The sequence below is a fragment of the Seriola dumerili genome, unplaced genomic scaffold (genome assembly GCF_002260705.1).
Source record: "Seriola dumerili isolate Sdu_G_001 unplaced genomic scaffold, Sdu_1.0 BDQW01000088.1, whole genome shotgun sequence".
Taxonomy (NCBI): Eukaryota; Metazoa; Chordata; class Actinopteri; order Carangiformes; family Carangidae; genus Seriola; species Seriola dumerili.
Window position 1 is genome coordinate 5,234,997 of NW_019174343.1, and position 18,935 is coordinate 5,253,931.

General features: G+C 41.5%; 1 protein-coding gene across 1 annotated transcript in view; it reads right to left on the minus strand.

The window, feature by feature from the left end:
* The window catches only part of phactr3 (phosphatase and actin regulator 3), a 55,721-nt gene extending 43,541 nt beyond the window's left edge, over positions 1-12,180 (minus strand). The window contains exon 1 of the mRNA XM_022745032.1: positions 12,072-12,180. Coding sequence (XP_022600753.1) covers positions 12,072-12,180 — 109 coding nt within the window. The remainder of the gene's footprint in view (positions 1-12,071) is intronic.
* Positions 12,181-18,935: the final 6,755 nt, after the last annotated feature.

An 18,935-nucleotide genomic window follows, 5' to 3' on the forward strand; every position in this document is an offset into this window, starting at 1 on the left:
ATGGTGATGTAATGTGACTGTACTCAAAATTTAAATTTACAAAAGAAACAACAACACAAACACTAATGAAAAAAAAATAATAATAATAATGTTAATTATTACAATAGGGAACAAACTTGAGTTATTCCATTATTTTTCTTTCCTTAATAAATTTAGATTTCATCAGCTTGAACTGAGGTGAATTATTGAGGGTATTTCTGCTTCCTGAACAGCTCTGCCTTTGAGGAACCGAAAATCTATAAAATCTCTGAAATATGAGGTCATTTCAGGTTTGACACTGTTGAAACACAGTGCATAATGGGTGGTGGAAGCAAGTGTGTCTGTGCGTGTCTGTGTGTGTATGTGCATGTGTGTGTGTGTGTTTGTAAGTGGGGATGGTATTTAAGTGTTGTGTGGTCACAAGGGAGATGAGGGAAAATGGAGAAACATGCTGTACATCAGCAGTATAACTGCTCAAACCTGCATTTATGGAGTGTCCATTTGTGCACCAAAGCACTTTACAATTGACTGCAAACCTCAACAGCAAAGTAATCATATTGTCAGAGATGGGAGAGCGTCTGTGTTTCACAGATTAGTCTCAAAGTAAATGAATCAGAGGTCAGTTATTAATGGCCTGATATAATGTTCAGGATTGACAAAAAATAACTATTATTAATGATGAGATATTTATCATCCTTTACAGATGGTTCGATCTGCAGTGGTAGTTTAACTAGCAGTCATATTTTCTATGGTTAAGAACCCATATGTCAGATACAGCAAATAATGCATCAACAGATACAGTACGTGAGAACAAGTTCAATGTGTTTGACATTTAACTTCTGAACAGGCTTTGCGTTCAGGCAGCGCTGCCAGTTTGAAAACATAAAACATACATTTTATGTTCATAAAATCCTGTCGCTGCTCCGTTCCAGTACTGTTCCCCTTTAAATCTGCTGAATCATTCATCAGGTACAGTCACAGCCTGCGCAGCCTGCGAGCCAATGCAGTGTCACAGTGACAAATAAGAGGACTGTAGAAGAGGGGGGAAGACACAGCCTTGACTGCGTAGAGTGTGTGAGCTGCAAACAAAATAGTCTCTGGGATTCCTCTGAAGGGGATGTTTCAAGGTTGGGAGGAGGCCAGGTTCCTCAGGTCGGACTTGGTGGGAGGGTACTTCATCGATCTTTTTGACTGATCAAGTTATCTTGAAGTGTGTCAGAACAAATCATTAAGAATGGCATCACAACATCCAAGAGCCCAAGGTGATGTCTTCAGATTGCTTGATTTACCAACCAACAATCCAAAACCCAAAGACATTCCGTTTACAGTCACATACAACAGAGAAAGGCTTGAACCAGCAAACGTATATTTCAGCTGATAAATGACTTAAACGACTCATTGATTATCGGAATTGTAAGCAATCCACCAAAGTACACAGCAAAATCTGTCGTTTGTCATTGCCTCTCATAACGTTACATGACCATTTTCTGATCTGATGCCTCCATCAGCAGAAAGCAAATGTTCATCATCACCTTTCAGAGCTCTTAAATATGACTGTCATATGAGGCTACATATGACATGTAGCCTCGGTGCCATGACACTGTTACTGTATGTTCAGACCGAAAGTGACGAGAGTGAAAAAAATCACTATTGCTGCCCGTTGGAAGACGCTGTTGAAGTTGTGGGTGCTCTGTGACATAGATGAAATAGGCAGCTAGCAAGTTTGTTCGGAATGCTGCTTTGCATGCTATGGCGCTAGTTGGCATGCAATTCCCTCCTATTTTCAAAAACTTACTTGGAACACCTACAATGCCAGACACCTTTGTACATGCATTGTTTTTTTTTATTCAAGTCCTCGTAAAGGAAGCAATTATCAAAATCTTCTCTGTTGAGAATCTTGGGAACAAATGTTGGATAGGAACAAAAGTTCATGCGGTTGTGTTCTCTAGAGCGATGTACTTCTACATTACGATTCGTTGCCGCCAAGCCAAGTCATAGCTCTTTACCATAAAGTTTCCTGGGCCCACATCCCCACCAATGGGCACGCCGCTACTCGCCGACAAGAGATGCTGGCTCACATAGAAAACTTTGATGTTCTCACCACTTTTTTTTCCCGCTACTGCTATGTTTAAGATGCAGCAAGGTTTGAGAATGGGTAAGGTATCTGGGTTTAGACCAAAGCGGTGGATCGAACATCTGACAGATCAATACTGCCAACCCCAACATCCTCCCTTCGAAGCTTCCACCTTTATCCCTGGTTGACAAGAACCATAATTCACATGGCAGGTAGATGTCTGGTAAACATAGATTGTATTAGACATTTGAACACATACAAATGCTATAATTTTTTTGTCTCTGATTTTCTATCAATTGATTTAGGTAATGAAATGAAGCAGGTTGTGCTCCAGTCCTTAGAGCAAGTGAGGCTGATGGGAAGGAAACTTCTAAGCAACGTATTTGTAACAGATAAATGACACGTGTGTGTGCTTTGCAGGGATTTTTTTTAGCTCCCTCTAAACTTCATACTCTTTAATTGCATGTATACCATGGGGTTAGCTGGAGTCACATCAGAACAGCAGCTCATGCTGATTAGAAGCTTTTAATTTTTACTTGTAAGGGTTTAATTCTGGAGGGAGATGCACATATTCAAATCCAGCACCCAGTTTCAGCAGACTGATTTTTGCAGCTGCCTCACCCCCTCCTCCCCTGCTCCCACAGCTGAGAGATTCACATCAGTCAGAGTGATTAGTCTCTCCATTCCTACTCTGGGCTTTAGCAGTTGTTTTAATTACACGTGCCACAGAGAGCAAAGTATCTCTTTTTGTAACAAAGCTCTCACCAGGCTGCTTCAACTCGCCATCTCTGTGGGATGCAGTGTAGATTTTATAAAAACAAACAGCTGAAAATAACTCCACTGGGGTGGTCTACAGCCTCTGTTCTTGCCTTTCCAGGGCATCCAAGTGAACATATCGCAGCTCTGTTTCCATTTGCCCGAACCCTCCTATCCCCCCCTTGTTGTGGGATGAGGATGTCAAAAGGACCAGCTGGATGCTGTGCTGTGTTCTCATGTGCAACATATTGCTTTTACTTGGCTCTGAAAGGAATTAGGTCAGCACATGAAACATTCATAAAAGATACATTATGTGTAAATGGCTGACAGCTTAAGTCAAGTAGCTTCCCCCAACACGCCTGACCCAGTCGCTGGGTAGATCTTAGCTTCTGCTACACACGTAGTAAAACGCTCTGTCTTTCTTGAAATAAAGAATATTACAGCCGCCCTCAGGAGAATGCTCTGTGACTGCAAATATTAAACTGCAAATCCACTATATCAAACCCTGTAAGGACACAAAACAAAAGGGTACACATGCAGAGCAATATCAATTTAAATCCATATTGCTCAAGTACATATCATGGACATAGAGAGCACAATGGAGCGTAAAAGCAAAGCTGTGTAGGGACTGAAAACAGTATGTTGCATGCAGAGCAGTGCACACAAGCCATTCATCTCTTTGAGCATCTCTTTGTTTTTTTAATTTCCTCTGTACTGACGAGAACTTCAACACACAGGAGCATCAATTTTTAAGTCCTACTGTGTGTTGTTTAGAGATCCCACATTGTTAAGTTGTTGGGGGAGGGGAGACAGTGTGTATGTGTGTGTGTGCTCGTATGTGTGTGTGCGTGTGTGTGTGTGCTCGTATGTGTGCGTGTGTGTGTGTGTGTGTGCGTGTGTGTGTGCATGTGTTTGTGTGTAGCAGGGGTGTGGGTAGTACAGTCTCAGCAGGTCTGTACATTGAGACAAAAATATCTGTATTCATTTTTTTGTCTGTTCTCTTAAAGGGAAAAACCTGCCTTGAAACAGAATTTGCACATTAATGCATGTTATTCCTTTGATGATAATTACATCCTGTGATATCAGACAATGTGCTGTTGATTCATGCAGATGGTCAAATCACTCCAAAGCTAAAAAAAAAAACGAAAAAAAAAAAAAAACATATAATTTTGAAGAGACTTTGGCAGCAACCTCGTAGCTGGCTGGCATCATCTGAACATTTCTACTGTTTCTCCGATCTGGAAAAGAAACACAGAGATCTCTCATTGTGAAATAACCAAAACTCTTATGTCCCTACTGTAGTGTTCATGTATGATCCCACTGTTCATATTAAGAAGCTAACTGAGAAAATAACTGAGAAAATACATTTTCCTTTAAGCCCCAAAGGTTAAAAAACTGAAACACATGGTCCCCACTTTTAAAGCAGCCATAACCAATTCATATATATTTTTAATATTATATTTGTATTAAAGGTTCTGTAAACTAGATTTTAAACATTAATATAGCAGCATACAACTATTTTCTATGTAAAGATATAATGGAGTTATGGCGTCCTGAGCAGAGAATGAAGTCACACCCTCTCTACATGTGTTGTAATCTGAGTTTCTCTGTTCTTTGTTTTGGTAGCCGGTCTGGTAGTGCGTTCATGTTAGTCCATGTACATGTGCTTGTTAGTGCATGAGTCCCTCCTGTTAAACCATTAGTCCTCCCTATGTTTATAAAGACACAGGCATCGCCCACAGGGGAGATGTCACACTGCAGTATGCAGCGTTCAGGTAAAAGCGACCTTCCAGAATTTCCTCCACTGAGGAAAAAAACACATTTTCATCTAAAAAAAAGGCCTCAGACAAAGAAAGAGATGAGACCAGAGCACAGGCGGACTGACCATCGGGACTTACAGCTCAAATCTCGGTCGGCCGGTGGCCCATTAAAACATTGTGGTCAAAGGGAGGAGGCGGTGTGGCCGCCGAAGCTTTTGTTTCGGTCATCTAGTGGCAGTGACGCTCATTTACAGAACCTTTAACAATGGGTTATGTGTAATGTCATCGATGTTCCTCATAGTGACGACACAACAGAGAATTATCACCTGACTCTGCTGTCCCTCTCAGCTAATGTGGCGCATTTTAGCATCTTTCAGCTTGTTTTTGTGGGTTTTACAGCCCACAACTTCAGCATTTGAGTTCACTCTCACCACTTTTATCAACGCTCCACAGTAGGAAGCTGTGTTCGGCTGTTTACATCAACTTACGACTTGTTCCGCTGCCCCCAAGTGTTCAAAAAAATGAATGCAGGTTCAAGGACGGAGGTCAGCACTGAGCAACAGTCCACCTATTCTTACCATTCATAATCAAAACAGTCTTGCCTATACACAGGGCCACGGTTACCTGAGGACAGTGAGGTCATGCCCCATGTAGAGAGGTTTAATGACCTGAAGTCTTCAGCCCGATGCTGACTTGAATGACATCACTTTTTTTGTGAGTTTGGTTGGGGGCCCTGTATCTGTGCTGTGAGTCTCCTTCATAGTGCGTTTATGTCCTTCCAATACAATGGTGGAGGGTGACGTCATGCTTTGTCCTGCCTGCTGCGCTGCTCCCCAGGGCCCTGTAGTCAGAGGGACCCAGGGACATCTCTGCATAGTGCGTAAGGGCGTGAGTGATGAGTTGGCAGAAATAGTACTTTTGAATTAGCCACTGTACCACAGAGTCTTGGCTGGCTAATAAAAAAGAATCAATGCTGCACCAAGGACTCAAGGGTACGGTAAAACTCACTGAGGGACCAACCTATTAGTGTCTCAGCAAAATCACATTCTCACTTATAGTCCTAGATTAGAGTCAAATCACTTCTGCAATGCTCCACATTAATCATAGCTATGCTGTCCATACTAAATCCTTCATCACTGCTTTCAGATGTTCCACTTTTGAAACAGACATGAGAACGAAAAAAAAAAAAAAAAAATGAGGAGTTGCATCAGCTCTAAAAATACCCACAGTGGGGCATGAAGTTACGCAGTTTAGTTTCCAATGTGGAGTTGTTACTTTTTTTGTTTTAACCTTCTTTGATTGAATTTCAAAAGATTTCAAATGCTGCCTGCAGAGTGTTGATTCCTGTCTCACAATATAAAGAGTGAATATTCAGTGCATCTCACTTGAAGTCCAATTCCATGTCATCTTAAACCTTGCAGTAAAGTGCTGAGTAATCCTGAGAAAGTGTCTGTCCACTCTTTATGCAGCACGACCTTGGCCAAACCATTTGTCCCTATTCTTTGTGAGAGGTCAGGTGACTGCAGTGCTGGACTCTTCCTGACAGTGACTGCTTACCTCATTTATGCAACACCAAGCCATCTGCCAAGTAGAGCCCCCTTGTGGCAGTTTCACCCACTGTTTCACCTTTTAACTGCTCTTGACCCCACTTAGTAGCATTTTTGGACCTCGCCTAATATGCAGGTGTTTAACATGCCCTTCAGCATTTCTCTAGTGTCATCTCTGCTCTGTATTTTCAGAGGGTCCAAATGCAAACTTCTCAGTGGATAACAGGTCTGCAAGCCAATAGGAAGAGAGGAGGACCACCAGGCACGAGGAGTATCACATTCATTAACTGTTTGATTTTAGTTAATTATGTGGTTCTATATGCACACTGCCTTCAAAACACATATACACAAAAACCAGTATGTATATATACATTGGGTTCCTCTGAGACCACTTTCTCATTCACTTCGGAAAGTGGTCTCAGACTTTTGGACCCCACTGTGCATATATATACATATATACATATATTAAATGTTAGCATTGCTAATGTTAAAATGCTAATGTTAGATGCAAACAACTTAATGAATGAAAGTGAAGACAACTTTCAACTTTCTGTGTGGCCTTCTCACAGACTAGATTTAAACTACGTTAGCGGTGTAGCTCTGGATGGCGCTATCATTCCGTCAGTGAGCACTTTGGTCCCAAATGAAATATCTGTACAACTGCTGGATGAATTGCTTAATTCTGAGGGTCAAATTCTTGAAATATCCCTGCAAAACTAATGACATTCCTCGTCAACCTTGTGTACTTTTGCGTCTTGTGCTAATTTTCCATCAGCGTCAAAATGTTAGCATTGTGAGCATGTTAGCTAAATTTAGCATTTAGCTCAAAGAACTGCTGTATAGCCTCAAAACCAACAAGTCCAATCTGAACAACCATATCGTTTTTTTTGCAAACCCTCTGATACGACCCATAGGAGTGTCTCCGGAACAGGAATACCGGAACTTGGTTGTCATAGTTACAATAATAAACGCTGACTGTATAAACAGCAGCGTACCTACCTTTGTCGGCATGGTTAATATAATAATGGTCATGACTTGGTTAGGTTTGGGCAAAGATTGTGATTTGGGTGGTTAACTTTGTTGAACGGTCATGGATGATAGAAACAACACAAACAGCTACTTTCACCTGGGAATCGAACACCATTCTCCTGTGTCAGATTCCTGTTTTTTGTCAACCCACCCATCCACCATAACCTAACCGCACTTTTCCCTTTGCCCCTGTCCTAATTACTATGACCACTAGATGTCACCTAACAAGAAAACGTAACTATGGGTCATAATAACCTGCTGCACAAACAAACATGCTGTAAGGTTTTGCCCAGGGACCTTACTCTCTTCAGATCTGGAGTCCACAGATGTGAGGTCTGCAGTTGGACCCTTCTTTGTATTTTGGTTATACCCCAGGTTAAAATGTCAAGACCCTCAGCCTCATAGCAATGCATACCAATTGTGTGCAATGGGAGTGACAGTGCTTTATTTTTTTTCTATTACCAGCTATGCACACTTTTATCCCATCTCATCTCTAACTGCAGTTGCTGTGAAATGACTCGGGGCTGTGAAGAGATTTAGCACATGTTCCTCCCTGAGATGAACATGCATGTAGGAGTGAGCTGCCAGGTGCCAGGTTCTCTGCTCTCTCCGTTCAACAACAGCTCTGAATTTGGAATGAGACACACTGTCTTATGTATAGGCTTCATGATTAATAAAACATGAGACACCCTGATTCAAATAAAAGAAATCCTAATCTCCTCATCAGAACCCCCACCCCACCCAACCCCACCTCCTCCTGACTGAATGTGAGCACTAAACTGAGGCCTGTCAGTAGCTGAGATGTGTGGGTGGGGCGGGGAAGAAGGGAGGCGGGGGGGGGTTAGCGGTTGGAGGACGTTGGAGGAGTCCAGGGAAAAAGCCTTTGATGTTAGAGCAGCATGTCAGATTAGCACAACAGCACCAGCTCAAATGGGGAGACGAGGGGAGCAAGAGAAGAGACTCCTGTAAGCTGGAGGCAATACCGGGGACTGACAGGGCACCTCCATCATTTCTATACATGTACATTAAAGACGCCTGCAGTTTGATGCTGAGGCCACAACACTGCAACTTCATCAGGATGTCAGTCAGCTTCACTACTTTACTATATTGTACTTTACTTTTTGTTGCTAAAGTACCTTTGATAAATAGGCTTATTAGGGAAGTAAAAAGAAATCTATTGTATGTGCCATTCATTTTGAATATTTCATTTCATTTAAAGGAACTATCAAGTCCTGTTTATACTGTTTTGGACATCACTTCTATTGATCATAATAACATGGTGTCAGAACATCACTAAAACAAAGTCTGACGGACAAAGATATGAGCAGTCAGACGATCATTCGGCTTGTAAACAAGCCAGCAGCTAAGCAAGTTTATCTAAACCACTCTTTTTTGGACGTATAAGTGAAAATGAGTGCATCTGCAATGCTGCTAATAAGCTGTCATTCAAACTCAACTGATGTAAGTACAGTAGGTCAAGGTTGAACCAGGACGTTTGGGTAATAATGAAACAGCTCATCTTTGTTTTCTCTTCCATAAACTCGACTAACTTGGGTGTTTTACAACCTGTATAACGAGCAGATCCTCACAGTTAACTTGGTGTGAAGTTGTGAAAACCTGTTTTAATTAACCTAAATGATCCTTTACACCTGCATTACTTAATTTTATTTGGTCACTTGGTAGAACAGCAATGAGACAAAACACACAACTGACTTGCTAACTGGCTGCCTGGTAAATCCAGTATTCAGGCTACCACAACACTAATGTGCTTTCATTTTAAAACTCCATTCATGTATACTGGGCATGCACCATAGACTTGATAGATGTGAATAAAGATGGACGTAGCCTCCATGAGCGGTTTTGAACCTAAGAGTGAGCTGCTACACTGTCGCCATCTTGGCAGTGCCTGACTCCACCTAACTGTAAGAGATGGGGCGTGTGTGGAGTCGAGACTTCGGTTCATGCCGGCTTGTGGCAGGTATACGCTCACCCACCTGTCACTCAAAGCATCACACCCTCAATGATACATAACTTTAAGCCTTAATAAAATGTAAATGGTGAGTTATATAAAAATTCACCTCCCGTGCAGTTGTCATGAAAGAGGAAACAAGCTATAGAGACCAAAACTGTTTTTTGTACCAGGCTGTAAACATGTTTATTTCTGCTGTAAAGTTGGAAACTGCAAAAGAGACAACCAAAACAATGAGCTCAAAGATGCTAAAATGCTCTGTAGAGCTGAAGGAAACTGTGGCTACATTTGACTCCTTTTACAAGATGTCATTCATTGTTAATATAAAATATTGATAACTGCAGTTGTAAGTTCATTTCAAAGCACATCCAAGAAAGTACTTATACAAAAGGCTACTACATTGATTACTGTGAGTTAACCAGAAGCCAAGTCCATTAATTGGTAGGTGCATAAAGTACACACCCAACTTTTACAGCCAGCAGACTGTAAAAGTTAGAAAAACTGGAGCCAAGTTCTGTCTGGTAGGCACGTTAAGTGTCACATTGTACCCACACAGTCTTTCTCCTGATGAAAGTAAGAAATATCCAGTTTGCCAGCTACTGCATATGCTACAGCCTTTGGGCTACAATATTTTGGCTGCACTTCTTGCTCTGTATCATCTCGATCAGAGCTGGTGATGTAACCTGTATGTGCTGCTGAACAAGGTGGCTGCTTATCACCGGCTCCAAATGAAAAAACCATCTACAAAAACTTGTACTCCTCGTAAAAAGATTTTAATCCACAGCGCGGTGTTTTGTTCTCCGTCTTCTGTCTCTAGGTGGTAGAGCATTGCATTGTTAACTAGGCTGTCATGTGGTAAGTTCTGTGAAACATGTATTCAGGTTAAATCAGAGTCCTCAGCGCTCTGTGTGCTTTTTATGGCATCCAAATGAGCAGCATGAGAATCTGATTTGAAAGCATTAAGTGAGAACTCAGTCTCAGCGCAGATGATTTGACAAGTGATTTCTGCTTTGGTTGAAACCACTTTCCATAGAGAAAATACTTCATTTTCTTCCTGCATCATTATCAAAGCATCACAATGGAAGAAGAGGTCATTTGTACAGTATATTAGGCCCGAGTCTACTGTGCAGCTGATTCAGTATGACACGGCCCAGCTGGATGCCATGATAATGCCACCATCAGAGATCTGTCACTCCCACTTTTCTCCCCTTTAATGGAGATGGTTTCTTCAAGTGCCAGGATCAAAGCCGCAGTAGGGGTGCCAGGGCTAGGAAAGGGTTAGCATTGAGCAGAGGGGATGGAGAGGTGGGGGAAGGCAGGCGGGTTTTCACTGCTGCATTGCCCGAGCCCTGTCTGCATGACGCTGCACAGGAAACACCAGCTTTGGATGAATTCTGCTACAACACTTTAGGGAGGATCTTGATGAATTCGACGTTCAGTTTAAAACAATAATGAACGGTATACATCACAGGACCATCCTGCCAGCATGGTCTCAAGAGTTGCACATACACCAAAAGCTGTTACGTAACCATAACAACCAGGACAACGTGACAAGAACTGGAAACTGAGGGCAGGAGCGCAACAATATCTGCCGTTGGCAAGAGAACTTGAAGATCCTCTCTGCAGTGCTGCTGTGGCCCCTCAAATCTAAAGATAGCCGGCCCTGTGAAGAGGTCTGACGTTCAGACTGTAACACACACGCACACACACAAAAGTGGAGACGAAAGTGTACAGTATGTATGTACTGTCTCATACATTATACTGCAACCCACACACACACCAGACTATGATTCAGTAACTGAGCCCCTTATTTGTGCAGATACCTCAGCTGTTCAGCTCATCACTTCCCCTGCTGCCTCTGTTGTGAAACCAGTTGAGTCTACACTACGTGGGTGATGATGGATGTCGGACAAGGGCCCGCAACTTAAAATGAGTGATTTATCATGTTTTCATATTGATCCACTGTTCAATAGCTTTCAAAACAGCGTATCCTATGACTGCTGCTCGGCCGCTTCTGAGCAGCAGTGAACGCCAGCGCAGCAGTTCCCAGTGGAACTGTGAATCCCATCTCACACATAAACACGATTCACAGACTAAGTGGCATTTCACTTTGAATGGCTGGCTGCTGTAGATCACAGAGTGTAATGAAAAAAACAAAAACCGAAAAAACCGAAACAAAACAAAAAACAACCAGTAAGTGCAGCAGACAAACACCATGTCGGCTCACAGTTGGAGAGCCAAGTGCTGCCTTCTGCCATTTGGATCACCATGGAAACAGCCAAATACACAACCAGCACTCTCATCGGCTCCAGCTCAACATACTGCGGTCCATGTGTGATGGCAAGTTCTGTGCTGCAAAAAAAAAAAACCCTCACAAATATTTTTAAAAAATGCATCATAAAAAAACCACATTCAGTTTTCTTTGTATTAGTGGCATCATCTGAAAGTTATGGGCAATAATTAGGTTTGTTAATCACAGCCTGATGAGATGAAGAGGAATGAAGTAGGCAATGAGACAGCTTGATGGGCTGTTAAAGCATATGGGAAAAATCAGCAAATCAGTGCCTGCTGTTATTGACATGAAAAGTGGTATGACACCAGTTGGACAACATCTCATATGTTGCATGACACAAAAATGTCCCTGATTCATTGTGTCATTGTAAAATGTGACTGTTATTACAGCAGTTTCACTTAAGGCCTACACTCAGCTCAGCTCAGCTCAGCTCAGCTCGGCAGTGGGTACATATAGGGGATAGTAAATGACGCACGTTTACACCACAACCTACGTTTGTTGCATACAAATGCATTGGGAAGACCGCGGATGTGATCGGCGTGACGTGCTGCAGGCGAGCCCCGACACTGGGATGTGTTTCTTCTCCAAACACCTGTCAAAAGCACAAACTGAGCAGATGACAGACATGTCCAACATGCGTTTAGGCCCCCACCCCTCCTCTTACCTGCTCTGTGCGCTTCACCCAGGCGGACCTCGGTGATGCTGCTCGGGTCACTCTGAGATCTTCCCCGCTGCAACACGCAGTCCTCATCCAGCCCGTCCGACGATGCCATGGTGAACAGAGAAGCACAGCGCGAGACTGAAAGGCGTAACCACCGTCAGCCAAGGTCAGCAGCATCAAGTGGTGGAGCAGATTTAATGTGGCTGGACTGCTGCAGCTGCAGCTCCTGGTCCCCGATAAGCAGCAGTGCTGGGGAAATCCATTACGCGCGCAGCATCATGCTGCCTTCAAGTGCGGCTCGTACACCCCACTTTCAAAGCTCTAAATTCGACTTGAGGTGTGCTTTTGGTTTTCAAACACTAAAATTCTGCGAAGGTGCTACAGATTTATAAGGTATGCAATACAGAGCCACTCTTGACTACTTTTACCACAAGTTAGGCTATTACACCAACTTATTAGAATTACCCCCTCACTCCCCCAACCAGTCAAGTTGTAGTTTCAATCCATCCAGACTCATATGTGTAGTGAAGACCAGAAAAGTGGTTTTGCAGAACATTATGTCACAATGATGTTGACCTTTGACCTTTTGTTTATAAAATGTCATCACTTCATTTTATCCTGTTAGACATTTGTGTTACATTTTGTCATGATTTGTGCATGAATTCTTGAGTTATGGCCAAAAATGTGTTTTGAGAGTTGACAGTGACCTTTACCTTTGACATCTGGCCACCAAATTCTAACCATTTTATCCTTAAGCTCAAGTGAATGCTTGTGCCACATTTGAAGAAATGCCCTGAGAAATGTTCCTGATGTCACAAGAATGGGACAGACACAAACAACCCGAAAACTGCCTGAGGCCACAGCTGCAGCGGTGACAAACAGTCAAGTATCTCTACAATAAAAGTCACTGCACTGTACTGATTCGTCAGGAAAGTAGTTAAATCAAAAACTAACAGTGAAACAACTGAAAAGCTTAAAAACTGATCTGTCCACAGGAAGCTGGACCCAACAATGGCTCTTCACTCAGTGGTGGAATCTCACTATAGGCTGCATTTACTCAGGTTCTGTATGTGAGCGCAAATTTGAGGCATTGTACTTTGCTTAGTCCCGTGTCATGACACTTTTCATTTTAGAGCTAGATATTGTAGCTACTGTTTACTGCACTACACTACAAGCTTGTTACTAGATACTTTACAAATTAAGACTTTACATCCAAAACATAGGAAGAACATTTAGATATATAATGCATTGTGAAAAATTTAACAGTAGCCTATAAAGCAGTATGTACAATTTGGCTTGGTTGATCAGTCAATTACAAACCAAATCAATAAATAGATTAATCAAATATTGATTAAATAATAAGTAGCCTACTTGCAGCCCTAGCCTATGTAAAACAGTCAAAACGATATATGCTGCTGAAATATTATTGAATGAGTAATGATACAGAATGTAATAGTGCAGATATATATAGCCTAGTAGTATATTCGTAGATATACAGGGGCTAATTTTCTGCATTGGGTACTTTTACTTTTGATTCTTTAAGTACATTTTCCTGGTGATAGCTACATACTTTTCTTGAGTAACAATTTCAATGCATGACCTTTACTGATAATGGAGTATTTTTACAATGTGGTATTAGTTACTTAAGTAAAGGATCAGAATATTTCCTGTGTGACTAGCTGACTTCTTTCTGGGGGCTATTTCTCTTTTGGATGACTCTAATGTGAGGCCAACTTTAAATTATGATATGTCCTACAGCCCCTGAAGGCAGCATTGGATTCACGTTTCTTTTGAGAAAATGGGGACTCTGTTAATGACATTTTCCCACTGGGCTGAGTCCTCTATGTTTATTGAATAAAGGATTTAGGCCTACAAGCAGATGTAGGCTACTATCTCTCTACTGATCTGTCTGCTGGTCTGACATATGGTAATATGTAGAGCCTGATTCTAAAGCTATGACTCGACAAAGTCAGAAATATTCCTGCTCAAAGAGTCTTTACCTATACAGAGTTGAGTATATGAAGTGTTATATGGAGGCAATTGGTTAAGAAAATAAGAGATTGGTTTTGGTCTTGTGTTAAAATCTCTGAAATACCCGTCAAAGATACAACCATAAACATTCAAATTGTTGCAAAAAATGATGACTTGCAAATGTTTCATGAAGAGGGAAAGGTATTCAATATGTTTGCGAGGCCTCCACGATACACCCACTATGTAAAACAGAACACATAAGTATCTTTAAGACGGGAGCAATGTCAAACCCATTGTCATGTAAAAGCGACACACCTGTCAGTGCACATGGGGGGAGGCGTTTATCAGCGTCATGCTAAGATGATGCTTTAGTTTAGTATAGGATAGGAGTAGGATGGAGCCATGGTATATATAAAATGAATATTTATCCAAATAGTTAAATAAATATGTAAACAGTAAAATTTTGATAATAGGCTTGTAAAGACAAATAAGCAACAAAACATAATTGCCATAATTTGATATCCACGTATGTGTGAAGATTTATTGGCTCAAGGGCACAGTCTCTTGGAGGTGGTATGTATACCAGTGGCAGCTTTGAGATGTTGCCAGTGCACGAGTGAGGCACCCAAGGAGAGATGCAGAGCACGGCACTGTGTGCAAATGTGTATTAATGTCCCTATGTCGGCCATGTGCACTGTGATTTATGGAAAGGTTAATGAGAAGAGTTACGAGTGGGTCGCTGTACCTTTTAAGTGCTGCAATGTTCAAATAACAGCATATTGTGCTCTCTAAACTAGCTCACTAGCCTCTGTGCTAAAATAACCTGCAGCTCTTTTGAACCGTGTGAGAGTGAGCCAACTGTATCACTGACCAGCACATATTCTGTTCAGATAAAATGGCAGCATATAAAAGCCTCCTGTCCATCATTCTCGTCACGACGCAGAGTCGAGGGGTAGCTGAGCGTTTCACTGAGTATCCATTACTTTATTTATGACAAGCAGAATAATATTTCAAACACATTTTTATGATATCTCATGTATTTATTAATGTATATTTAAAATAATGTATCATTTCAATGCAGGTAGTGTTCAGACATAAAAAGCTAGCAAGAAGCTAAGACAGAGCCAGCATAAAGCATAACCCATAGTGACAGGAATGACATCAGAGAGAGATTGAATGAAATTATTCAATCATTTATCTCAAATATTAATATCACTAAAGTGTGTGTCTTTGCAGTGTTAACCAGCTTACGCCGTTAACATGTCACTTCTCAGCTAAAAAGCAAGATGAAAGGAAAAGGAAACATGGTAATAACTTCCATAAAACTCACGCTGCTCTGATAGCAGAATGTATTTTACACTCACAGGGGACGGATCCAGTGTTCAGGGGGTCGAGCTGAACTGAGCTGGGAACAGTGCGATGCGTCCTCTTTCTGCAAAACTGTGAGGTGAGAGGGAGCAGGATGATTAAAGACCTACGCCCAGTGTTCGGCTGTGAAGCATTGATTACTGATTGATTCTTTCCGTTAAGTCAGAGCATTAGCGTCTGACTCATTGACGCTCATTGGTAGCACCTCTTGTCACTCAGGCTTAGTCTGCAGTGAAGCAAGATGTGTGGGTTGTCACCCTGCAGAGAGACAAGCACAGAGGCGCAGGTCGTTCTCAACCGCTGACGGACGTCGAGGGTCAGAAGGACCCCTGGAAAACATGTCAGACTGAGTCATTAGGACCATTACACAGTTTTACATTCTAGTGGAGATATAAATCAGGAGAGACAGATACCTGGAATGAATGAGGTGTGGGTGTTGGAGTTCAACTACAAACTAGCATGTGACTAGGAAGTTAGAGCAACCATCTTTCCTCTGGAGCACCTTGGTTTAACACCGTCAGGCCCTCCCTTTTACACCATTTAACTGTGTCCATCTCTGACCTCTGTTTCTCTTTCAAAATCAATAAACTGACTTTGAGGATCATGATAAAAAGAATAAAACATATACCGTAAAAAAAAAATAGTACAGTAGCCAGTAAGGAAAAACCACAGACATTGAGGGAAATGTGCTCCTTATCCAAAAATGTCTAATTCTGAAAACATTGCAGCAAATCTTCAAACAAACTTTGTCTGTGTTTCTGTATTTGGAGTGTGTTTCCTTGAATGTTTGTGCTTTCTCTCTCGTATGTGCTTTGCCCTTAAGGACCACAGTAATAAAAAGTAAATACAGTATATTGTTGTTACTTTATACAAATGTAAGGAACACGACAGTGGCAACTATCTGTGCTCGACACTTTCTGTGTGTTCAGACAGAACAAAGTGAATTTTAGAGTTGGTGCAGTCAAAGCCAATGGAAAAACACAATAAGATGTGTACTTGCACAGGGCGGCGGCAGCTGAAAGTCTTTTGACTATAAAAAATATGTGCAACTCCCAGAGCTATATGAATCTCTCTTCATAAATATACAGAGATGGGAGGGGAAAGGAGAGAGACTGGAGGGAAATAACAGAAAGAACTCCAGTTCTTTCTGTTATTTCCCAGAGTTCAGACACTGAGCTGAACAAAAACCCAAAGATGCACCTCCACACACACACACACACACACACACACACACTCACACTCACACACACAGTTGGGGCTTGTTTTGTATGTAGAGTTAATGCATGAGCTCTAATGGTGCAGTGGTCAAATTTGCATGATCGACATGAGGCAAAAATGAGCTTTTCTATCTGAACAGACGTTTTTACCTCTACAGGGCAGTAAACAATCACACCTGAGCAGGAAAATGAAAAATTAATGAATACAGTAGCCTTGTTAAACACTCATGTAATAAAGAAATGATTGTTCATATCACCATCTCACCAGCCTGACGTGGCCCCTGATACCATACAGCGCTATCACACAGGGGGTAGCTGGAGCAGTGAGTGGCTGCCAGGTGACCAGAGAATGTGTTTAAACCAGATGAAAGCATAGGCACTGCTACCTGGAGCTGATTACAGGAGCAAACAAGCTGAGCGGCCCGGAGCAGAGGCTCCAACCTGAAATGTAAAGTAGATGTACACATCTACCTTCTCCGATGACACTGTTATCCTCTGTGTGACACAGTCGTGGGATCCAAACCCTCGATGTCCACAGTCTGTTATCGATGACTCATTTCCTGGATGCTGAATATTGTCCAACCAGATTGGTCCACTGCCCAAATGTGTCCTCTGTGGTGCTGACACAGCCCTGCAACAGCCCAGATGTCGACAAGCTACTTGGGCAACACTCAAGTCCCAGATGTCGTACCCCACCGGCCCCCACTGGCCCCCACTGGCCCCCACCGGCCATTGTGGAAGATCTCCATATTAACTGCCTCTAGGACTGAAAAGGAAAAGCCCCATTTCATCTATATTGTACCCAGATTTTATTATCTTTAGTGACCATTCATATCCCATTTATAGTTATTCCTTCATGAACTGATTCTTTTTTTTAATTCTAAATTGGGCAATTAAGTTAGAGCCTCCACATTAATGCATCAAAAACATCATTTGATCCAGAAACACTGAAGTGAACCTTTTATCGCAAAGTTTTAAATTCATGAATTTTGGAGATCATTTTCAGATCGAATAAGATCTTCTTAACTAATGGAGTCTCATCCAAACCCTTCTATCTCAGAAGAGGATGGAGGCAAGACTGCCCTAAAAACATCATTTAAGATGATTTTTTTTTTTGTTGCTTTTTTTTTTTTTTGCAAATTTAATAAAAATCAAAAACTGAAATCTCTCATTTACAGACACTTTCAGACTCTTGTGCTTGATGCTCAGGTGCATCCTGTTTGCTGTAATTATCCTGGAGATGTGCCTAGAACCTGACTGAAGTCCACCTGTGGCAAACTGAATTTATTTTGAAAGGGTTCAGCATCACACTCTGTACTATTTGTGTTTAGTGAACAACAACAACAGCTACACAAACAACTATTTGTGTTTTTATTGAGGAATAAAAGAAAGATGTAAAAGAAGGACAGCCACTGACATCAAACTTCAAGTGCTGTCATGGAGTGAGATCATTTTACTTGTCAATTTTTAACTCTAACATTTTATAATCCCACATCTACAACGAGGCAACAATTGAATTGAATACTTTGTTTGATTGAAATTAATAGATGATTGCATTTTACCTAAAAACCTGACTAAAATAAAAATATAAAACAATAAGACTAATGACTAATACTAAAATGTCAAAATGAACAGCAGATGTGGTAGAGCAAACTAGTTCTGACATCTGAGGAAAGAGGCAATAAAAGTGAATCAGTCCCAAAATACAAACAAAATATGTTTTCCTGTTGGTGTGAGGTTTGATTCATACAGAGTCAAGCAGTTTCCATGCAATGACTCAGCAACTAAATGCAGACTTCTTCCACATGACCTAACAGGTAGAGGTTTTACATCTTACAAAATGTGAGAGATGTATCTTGGGGCTAAGCCATTAAAGATTCATAGACATGCAGCCGGTTTTTGAATTCTACTCTGTGGTGCAGTGGGGGGGGGGGGGGCAAGGTCTGAAGTCCTGGTGTAATGTTTTCTACCATCATTGTCTTTCATTCAGCTGAAGCATACTGAATAAGCTGCAGTTTTGTTAAAAATGTATTCATTTTTTCCTTCTCTGCATTAGATCTAAGTTCTCTTACTGGGAAAATTAAAATAAGTAATCTGTGTGCTCCTAAAAAGAAGTCAGATCTAGAGCTGCCTGACCCTACGTTGTATTTGAAATGCTACACTAGCCCAATGTTGGAAACTGGCAGGAAAATAGAGTAGACTAGAAAGACACTGGGATGAAGTCATCTTCACCATTTAACCCAAATGAGTTATTATCTCATTGATCAGGTATCACAACATAATCACATTCTTCTTCATTCTAGGGGGGTTT